Here is a 10,160-nt window from a genome sequence, read left to right on the forward strand (position 1 = left end):
GAAATAAAGGGAACATAATTTATGAAATCATAAACTTTTGCTCTTGAAAGAAATTACCTCATTTTACAGATGAGATAGCTCAGACTCAAAGATAATATATCATTTGCTAAGATCATATGAGCAGCTGGTGCAAGAATTATGAGAATCCAGATTTCTTGAATTTTTGCCTAGTCACTCTTTACATGTATGTCCGTGTGTGTAAAGAGAAATGAGAATGCACGTTGGTCTGGGAGGGGAAAAGTACTGCTTCTTTCTTGGAATGTGAGGTGTTTTTCTTTTGACATAATTTCTGATTTCATTCCACAGCTGAAAAATACCAAGATCGAAGTTTTGGAAGAGGAGCTCAGACTGGCCCGAGATGCCAACTCGGAAAACTGTAATAAGAACAAATTCCTGGATCAGAACCTGCAGAAATACCAGGCAGAGTGTTCCCAGTTCAAAGCGAAGCTTGCGAGCCTGGAGGAGCTGAAGAGACAGGCTGAGCTGGATGGGAAGTCGGCTAAGCAAAATCTAGACAAGTGCTACGGCCAAATAAAAGAACTCAATGAGAAGATCACCCGACTGACTTATGAGATTGAAGATGAAAAGAGAAGAAGAAAATCTGTGGAAGACAGATTTGACCAACAGAAGAATGACTATGACCAGCTGCAGAAAGCAAGGCAATGTGAAAAGGAGAACCTTGGTTGGCAGAAATTAGAGTCTGAGAAAGCCATCAAGGAGAAGGAGTACGAGATTGAAAGGTTGAGGGTTCTACTGCAGGAAGAAGGCACCCGGAAGAGAGAATATGAAAATGAGCTGGCAAAGGTAAGAAACCACTATAATGAGGAGATGAGTAATTTAAGGAACAAGTATGAAACAGAGATTAACATTACGAAGACCACCATCAAGGAGATATCCATGCAAAAAGAGGATGATTCCAAAAATCTTAGAAACCAGCTTGATAGACTCTCAAGGGAAAATCGAGATCTGAAGGATGAAATTGTCAGGCTCAATGACAGCATCTTGCAGGCCACTGAGCAGCGAAGGCGAGCTGAAGAAAATGCCCTTCAGCAAAAGGCCTGTGGCTCTGAGATAATGCAGAAGAAGCAGCATCTGGAGATAGAACTGAAGCAGGTCATGCAGCAGCGCTCTGAGGACAATGCCCGGCACAAGCAGTCCCTGGAGGAGGCTGCCAAGACCATTCAGGACAAAAATAAGGAGATCGAGAGACTCAAAGCTGAGTTTCAGGAGGAGGCGAAGCGCCGCTGGGAATATGAAAATGAACTGAGTAAGGTAAGAAACAATTATGATGAGGAGATCATTAGCTTAAAAAATCAGTTTGAGACCGAGATCAACATCACCAAGACCACCATCCACCAGCTCACCATGCAGAAGGAAGAGGATACCAGTGGCTACCGGGCTCAGATAGACAATCTCACCCGAGAAAACAGGAGCTTATCTGAAGAAATAAAGAGGCTGAAGAACACTCTAACCCAGACCACAGAGAATCTCAGGAGGGTGGAAGAAGACGTCCAACAGCAAAAGGCCACTGGCTCTGAGGTGTCTCAGAGGAAACAGCAGCTGGAGGTTGAGCTGAGACAAGTCACTCAGATGCGAACAGAGGAGAGTGTAAGATATAAGCAATCTCTTGATGATGCTGCCAAAACCATCCAGGATAAAAACAAGGAGATAGAAAGGTTAAAACAACTGATCGACAAAGAAACAAATGACCGGAAATGCCTGGAAGATGAAAACGCGAGATTACAAAGGGTCCAGTATGACCTGCAGAAAGCAAACAGCAGTGCGACGGAGACAATAAACAAACTGAAGGTTCAGGAGCAAGAACTGACACGCCTGAGAATCGACTATGAAAGGGTTTCCCAGGAGAGGACTGTGAAGGACCAGGATATCACGCGGTTCCAGAGCTCTCTGAAAGAGCTGCAGCTGCAGAAGCAGAAGGTGGAAGAGGAGCTGAATCGGCTGAAGAGGACGGCGTCAGAAGACTCCTGCAAGAGGAAGAAACTGGAGGAAGAGCTGGAAGGCATGAGGAGGTCGCTGAAGGAGCAAGCCATCAAAATCACCAACCTGACCCAGCAGCTGGAGCAGGCATCCATTGTTAAGAAGAGGAGTGAGGATGACCTCCGGCAGCAGAGGGACGTGCTGGATGGCCACCTGAGGGAAAAGCAGAGGACCCAGGAAGAGCTGAGGAGGCTCTCTTCTGAGGTTGAGGCCCTGAGGCGGCAGTTACTCCAGGAACAGGAAAGTGTCAAACAAGCTCAGTTGAGGAATGAGCATTTCCAGAAGGTGATAGAAGATAAAAGCAGAAGCTTAAATGAAAGCAAAATAGAAATTGAGAGGCTGCAGTCTCTCACAGAGAACCTGACCAAGGAGCACTTGATGTTAGAAGAAGAACTGCGGAACCTGAGGCTGGAGTACGATGACCTGAGGAGAGGACGAAGCGAAGCGGACAGTGATAAAAATGCAACCATCTTGGAACTAAGGAGCCAGCTGCAGATCAGCAACAACCGGACCCTGGAACTGCAGGGGCTGATTAATGATTTACAGAGAGAGAGGGAAAATTTGAGACAGGAAATTGAGAAATTCCAAAAGCAGGCTTTAGAGGTATTCACAAATACTTGATCACAGCTTCACTGTTTCTCAAATTATTCATCACATTATTATCTCATCTGAACTGTGCTCTTGCTGCTTAAATAGATGCTTATAGAAAATCTAATTTTTCTTTTTATTGCTCTACTACTTCCTGTCATAATCGAGGTAACTGCTTTAAAATAATTTCAATGCTGTGTGCCCTGCTGTTCTTTAATTGCATCAAATGCTGATCTCTGGGTAGCCTGTGTTTGGCCCCGCTTTTAAGAACACTGATACATGTATAACTTCCTCCGAATGTTCCATTCTACTTCTTAGAAGTTAGCTCTTATTTAGTGAGCTATGACATACATTTGTAATGAAAATTTTCTTAAATAGAAGCCATACTAAAGTGTTTCCCTATGCAATTTTTAAAACACTTTTTCTTTTGCCTGCTTAGATGATTTTTTTGCATGGATTATTTGGTGTTCGCTTTTGATCATGGCCCTAGTGCGTTTCCTTTTGTTTGACTTGCCTTCTCCTAACCCTTAATTTAAAAATAACTTCTTTAACTTTTAATACATTTAACTTCTACAGACAATATTTGTGTGTGGCTGGGTTGGTGTGTATGTGTGTGTGTATATATATCTATATATTATATATAAAATTATATAAATACATAATATATATTATATATTTATCTATGATATATATTTTATATATTATATATATCTTCGTATATTTGTATTGCTCCATTAAGTATGTTCATCTAGCTGTAACAGGTGAGATGTAGGTGTAGCAGGTATGATAACCTGAAACAAAACTCCCCACATTTTTTCAAAGCATAATTATTGTTAAGAGTAAGACAGGTCTGCAACTTACAGTTCCTTCTATAGAAAAAAATAGTAAGTATGAAGCCATTTATTGAAGTGGCAACATATATCTACAGAATTTTTCCCACAAATTTGTAAAATAAGCTCACAGTGTATCCAGGGACAATATAGAAAGAAAAAATAAGCACGGCTTTTTTTTTTTTTTAAAGATAGATACATGAAAGGAAGTTAAGTCATGATAGTAATATGATATGATTCAAAACATTATTTTTTCCCATTTCTTTCTTTTTCAATTCCAGGCATCTAATAGGATTCAGGAATCAAAGAACCAGTGCACTCAGGTGGTGCAGGAAAGAGAGAGCCTTCTGGTGAAAATCAAAGTCCTGGAGCAAGACAAGGCAAGGCTGCAGAGGCTGGAGGATGAGCTGAATCGTGCAAAAGCAACTCTAGAGGCAGAAACCAGGGTGAAACAGCGCCTGGAGTGTGAGAAACAGCAAATTCAGAATGACCTGAATCAGTGGAAGACTCAATATTCCCGCAAGGAGGAGGCTATTAGGAAGATAGAATCAGAAAGAGAAAAGAGTGAGAGAGAGAAGAACAGTCTTAGGAGTGAGATCGAAAGACTCCAAGCAGAGATCAAGAGAATTGAAGAGAGGTGCAGGCGTAAGCTGGAGGATTCTACCAGGGAGACACAGTCACAGTTAGAAACAGAACGCTCCCGGTATCAGAGGGAGATCGATAAACTCAGACAGCGTCCATATGGGTCCCATCGGGAGACCCAGACTGAGTGTGAGTGGACCGTTGACACCTCCAAGCTGGTGTTTGATGGGCTGAGGAAGAAGGTGACAGCAATGCAGCTCTATGAGTGTCAGTTGATTGACAAAACAACCTTGGACAAACTATTGAAGGGGAAGAAGTCAGTGGATGAAGTTGCTTCTGAAATCCAGCCATTCCTTCGGGGTGCAGGATCTATCGCTGGAGCATCTGCTTCTCCTAAGGAAAAATACTCTTTGGTAGAGGCCAAGAGAAAGAAATTCATCAGCCCAGAATCCACAGTCATGCTTCTGGAGGCCCAGGCAGCTACAGGTGGTATAATTGATCCCCATCGGAATGAGAAGCTGACTGTCGACAGTGCCATAGCTCGGGACCTCATCGACTTCGATGACCGTCAGCAGATATATACAGCAGAAAAAGCTATCACTGGTTTTGATGATCCATTTTCAGGCAAGACAGTATCTGTTTCAGAAGCCATCAAGAAAAATTTGATTGATAGAGAAACCGGAATGCGCCTGCTAGAAGCCCAGATTGCTTCAGGGGGTGTAGTAGACCCTGTGAACAGTGTCTTTTTGCCAAAAGATATCGCGTTGGCCCGGGGGCTGATTGATAGAGATTTGTATCGATCCCTGAATGATCCCCGAGATAGTCAGAAAAACTTTGTGGATCCAGTCACCAAAAAGAAGGTCAGTTACGTGCAGCTGAAGGAACGGTGCAGAATCGAACCACATACTGGTCTGCTTTTGCTTTCAGTACAGAAGAGAAGCATGTCCTTCCAAGGAATCAGACAACCTGTGACTGTCACTGAGCTAGTAGATTCTGGTATATTGAGACCGTCCACTGTCAATGAACTGGAATCTGGTCAGATTTCTTATGACGAGGTTGGTGAGAGAATTAAGGACTTCCTCCAGGGTTCAAGCTGCATAGCAGGCATATACAATGAGACCACAAAACAGAAGCTTGGCATTTATGAGGCCATGAAAATTGGCTTAGTCCGACCTGGTACTGCTCTGGAGTTGCTGGAAGCCCAAGCAGCTACTGGCTTTATAGTGGATCCTGTTAGCAACTTGAGGTTACCAGTGGAGGAAGCCTACAAGAGAGGTCTGGTGGGCATTGAGTTCAAAGAGAAGCTCCTGTCTGCAGAACGAGCTGTCACTGGGTATAATGATCCTGAAACAGGAAACATCATCTCTTTGTTCCAAGCCATGAATAAGGAACTCATCGAAAAGGGCCATGGTATTCGCTTATTAGAAGCACAGATCGCAACCGGGGGGATCATTGACCCAAAGGAGAGCCATCGTTTACCAGTTGACATAGCATATAAGAGGGGCTATTTCAATGAGGAACTCAGTGAGATTCTCTCAGATCCAAGTGATGATACCAAAGGATTTTTTGATCCCAACACTGAAGAAAATCTTACCTATCTGCAACTAAAAGAAAGATGCATTAAGGATGAGGAAACAGGGCTGTGTCTTCTGCCTCTGAAAGAAAAGAAGAAACAGGTGCAGACATCACAAAAGAATACCCTCAGGAAGCGTAGGGTGGTCATAGTTGACCCAGAAACCAATAAAGAAATGTCTGTTCAGGAGGCCTACAAGAAGGGCCTAATTGATTATGAAACCTTCAAAGAACTGTGTGAGCAGGAATGTGAATGGGAAGAAATAACCATCACAGGATCAGATGGCTCCACCAGGGTGGTCCTGGTAGATAGAAAGACAGGCAGTCAGTATGATATTCAGGATGCTATTGACAAGGGCCTTGTTGACAGGAAGTTCTTTGATCAGTACCGATCCGGCAGCCTCAGCCTCACTCAATTTGCTGACATGATCTCCTTGAAAAATGGTGTCGGTACCAGCAGCAGCTTGGGCAGTGGTGTCAGTGATGATGTTTTTAGCAGCTCCCGACATGAATCAGTAAGTAAGATTTCCACCATATCCAGCATCAGGAATTTAACCATAAGGAGCAGCTCTTTTTCAGACACCCTGGAAGAATCGAGCCCCATTGCAGCCATCTTTGACACAGAAAACCTGGAGAAAATCTCCATTACAGAAGGTATAGAGCGGGGCATCGTTGACAGCATCACCGGTCAGAGGCTTCTGGAGGCTCAGGCCTGCACAGGTGGCATCATCCATCCAACCACAGGCCAGAAGCTGTCACTTCAGGACGCAGTCTCCCAGGGTGTGATTGACCAAGACATGGCCACCAGGCTGAAGCCTGCTCAGAAAGCCTTCATAGGCTTCGAGGGTGTGAAGGGAAAGAAGAAGATGTCAGCGGCAGAGGCAGTGAAAGAAAAATGGCTCCCGTATGAGGCTGGCCAGCGCTTCCTGGAGTTCCAGTACCTCACGGGAGGTCTTGTTGACCCGGAAGTGCATGGGAGGATAAGCACCGAAGAAGCCATCCGGAAGGGGTTCATCGATGGCCGCGCCGCACAGAGGCTGCAAGACACCAGCAGCTATGCCAAAATCCTGACCTGCCCCAAAACCAAATTAAAAATATCCTATAAGGATGCCATAAATCGCTCCATGGTAGAAGATATAACTGGGCTGCGCCTTCTGGAAGCTGCCTCCGTGTCGTCCAAGGGCTTACCCAGCCCTTACAACATGTCTTCCGCTCCGGGCTCCCGCTCCGGCTCCCGCTCGGGATCTCGCTCCGGATCTCGCTCCGGGTCCCGCAGTGGGTCCAGGAGAGGAAGCTTTGACGCCACAGGGAATTCTTCCTACTCTTACTCCTACTCATTTAGCAGTAGTTCTATTGGGCACTAGTAGTCAGTTGGGAGTGGTTGCTATACCTTGACTTCATTTATATGAATTTCCACTTTATTAAATAATGAAAAAGAAAATCCCGGTGCTTGCAGTAGAGTGATAGGACATTCTATGCTTACAGAAAATATAGCCATGATTGAAATCAAATAGTAAAGGCTGTTCTGGCTTTTTATCTTCTTAGCTCATCTTAAATAAGTAGTACACTTGGATGCAGTGCGTCTGAAGTGCTCTTCAGTTGTAACAATAGCACAAATCGAACTTAGGATTTGTTTCTTCCCTTCTGTGTTTCGATTTTTGATCAATTCTTTAATTTTGGAAGCCTGTAATACAGTTTTCTATTCTTGGAGATAAAAATTAAGTGGATCACTGATATTTTAGTCATTCTGCTTCTCATCTAAATATTTCCATATTCCGTTGTAGGAGAAAATTACCCTCCCAGCACCAGCCCCCCTCTCAAACCCCCAACCCAAAACCAAGCATTTTGGAATGAGTCTCCTTTAGTTTTAGAGTGTGGATTGTATAACCCATATACTCTTTGATGTACTTGTTTGGTTTGGTATTAATTTGACTGTATGTGCATGACAGCAGCAATCTTTGCTTTTCTTTGGTCAAAGTTTTCTGTTTATTTTGCTTGTCATTTTCGATGTACTTTAAAAAGGTGTCTTTATGAAGTTTGCTATTCTGGCAATAAACTTTTAGACTTTTGAAGTTTTTGTGTTTTAATTTGATATGTTTATAAGCATGTATAAACATTTAGCATATTTTCATCATAGGTCTAAAAATATTTGTTTACTAAATACCTATGAAGAAATACCATTAAAAAACTATTTGGTTCTGAATTCTTATTAGAAGGTGGTCTTTTGAAGTTAGTCCTTTCAGTACTTCTCAGATGCCTGTCATGTACCCGATGGAGTCCTTGGAAAGAAGGCCTGTGTAGAGAGGCCAGCCTGGAGGTCAATACCCTGTTCTAGTTTATTCTGGACACTGAGTACCAAGTAGCATTGGCAAAAGTCACCATCATAGCATTGAAAAAACATGAAGTTGCTAAGATGCTTTTTGGGTATTCTCAAAATAGATAGTGTTTCACTTTGTCCCGTAAGAGGAAAGAATTGTCCTGGAACCCATGAAAATGATTTCTGAAGAGTTCTTGGCTCTGTGTTGAAGGACAAGGAAGTATAAGCCTATTCCTTTGGATCAAAGAGAAACTACTGAAATTCACACATTTGTCATTAGATTAACATGACTTAACTGAATACCTACCACGTCTAGTATTGGGTTAGGTACTATGAAGAGTGAGTAGAATTTACAAGCCCCTGACAACAAAGCATTGGCAATGTGGGTGGGGACAGAAACAGATAAAGCAGTCAGTGGGACAACTTTCAAATGTCAGCAGTATATATTACTACAAATTTTATAATACAGATAGAAAATAGGAAAACATGCTAATTGTATAGAACAAAAATCAAGATTAGATAAATTATTGGGGGCTTTTGGTACTTAGGGTGAAAGTCACCTCCATTCTCATTGCATGGGCTATTTTTCCTCCACAGCACTCTTTTCTTCCTTATTTCACCTCTTCTTCCTCTTACTCCCTCTCCTAATTTGGAGGAGTTGAAATTAATTTTATGCATTAAATACTGAGTTCGTGTGCCATGCGTTGTGCCAGAAGCCATGGAGTCTGTGCTAGAAATACATGGTGAAAAATAGCCCTCATAATCCAAAAGGAAGAAGAAAATGTGGCAAATGGTGTATCGGGAAAAAAAGGAAATTCCTTACGCTAGAGCTGGGAGACTATATTAGTCACCTCACCCTGCCATAACAAGATGCCACAGACTGTGAGTGGCTTAAACGGAAGGGTATTTTCTCACAGTTCTGGAAGCTAGAAGTACAAGCTCAAGATGCAGGCAGGGCTGCTTTCTAGTGAAACCTGGCTCATGGGTGGCTATCAGTCTTATCTGATTAGAGTACCCACCCCTCCTTTATGACCTCATTTAACCTTAATTACCTCTTAGGGCCCTATTTCCTTATACAGTCACATTGTGGGTTAGTACTTAAACATAGGCATTTTTGAGGGACCCAATCCAATCCATAACAGAGGCCTACCCTAGAACAGGAGTCTGGAGACCACTCCAGGAAAGTGATATCAAAACAGGTCAGCAGCATCAGTGTAGAGCAGTTCCTCGGGCTGAAACAGTAACTAGGGAGTACAGTCAATTGACAAATCTTTCCCACTCCCTCCAGGTTTGTGCCAATGTTGTCATGAAGCTCTGAGATGACATGGGGCTGTATCCTGAAGAGAGGATATGTTTGACGTGGGCTAAGTTTTAATTTGGTTCACATATACAAACAGGGAAATACCAGAACTTTTTATCAGGAGTCATGTCACATCAGAAATAGTCTCACATTTTTCCAGACCAACCAGCTAACTATGGAAATGCAAATAAAAAGTGAGGATACTGGGCTGTGCGGGGTGGTTCACATCTGTAATCCCAGCACTTTGGGAGGCCGAGGCGGGCGGATCACAAGGTCAGGAGTTCGAGACCAGCCTGGCCAATATGGTGAAACCCCATTTCTATTAAAAATAGAAAAATTAGCAGGGTGTGGTGGCATGTGCCTGTAGTCCCAGCTACTCGGGAGGCTGTGGCAGAAGAATTGCTTGAACCCGGGAGATGGAGGTTGCAGTGAGCTGAGATTGTGCCGCTGCACTCCAGCCTGGGCAGCAGAGCCAGATTCCGTCTCAAAAAAAAAAAAAAAAAAAAAAGGATACTGTAGGCAGAGTATGAATACATATTAACTTCATACTCCTCTCTTACCAGCTCCTAGCCACTTCTGTATTTTATGGTGCTGCCTATTTATAGTCTTATGACCATTTTTTAAAGTGAGAACCGTGCTATTTGCCTTTAGAAATAATTGTTCACCAAAAAATTCCCGCACAGTTCCTTCACAGGGGTAAACAAAGTGCAAAAGGAAACCAAGGTTTGACACTTGGGCTTGAAAAAATTTAAAAAATATATAAAATGGGTTAGATTCTGGGAGTTAAAACCATTTGGGGAAACTACAAGGGCTAATTCCAGGTGTTGGGTAGGAAATGTACAAAGTTAAGCTTGTGTTATCAAAGCAAGAAAGCATTCAAGGACTAATAGGGATACATGAAAGACACAGATGGCTTAATGTGTCTTCCACTGGCCACATTTGGGACAATTTGAGCATCAACAAGAATTATGAT

The 10,160-nt window shown here is 42.9% G+C and overlaps 1 protein-coding gene across 3 annotated transcripts in view; it reads left to right on the forward strand.

Annotated features, from left to right (window-relative positions):
* DSP (desmoplakin) overlaps positions 1-7,642 on the forward strand; it is a 45,014-nt gene extending 37,372 nt beyond the window's left edge. Inside the window, exons 23-24 of one of the 3 annotated variants that reach the window (XM_054491603.2) lie at positions 307-2,601; positions 3,698-7,642. In XM_054491603.2, the coding sequence (XP_054347578.2) occupies positions 307-2,601; positions 3,698-6,934 (5,532 nt within the window). In that variant the 3' untranslated portion in view covers positions 6,935-7,642. The remainder of the gene's footprint in view (positions 1-306; positions 2,602-3,697) is intronic. The other 2 variants (XM_054491604.2, XM_054491605.2) reach the window with 2 other exon arrangements.
* Positions 7,643-10,160: the final 2,518 nt, after the last annotated feature.

The sequence above is a fragment of the Pongo pygmaeus genome, chromosome 5, assembly GCF_028885625.2.
Source record: "Pongo pygmaeus isolate AG05252 chromosome 5, NHGRI_mPonPyg2-v2.0_pri, whole genome shotgun sequence".
In the NCBI taxonomy this organism is placed as follows: domain Eukaryota; kingdom Metazoa; phylum Chordata; class Mammalia; order Primates; family Hominidae; genus Pongo; species Pongo pygmaeus.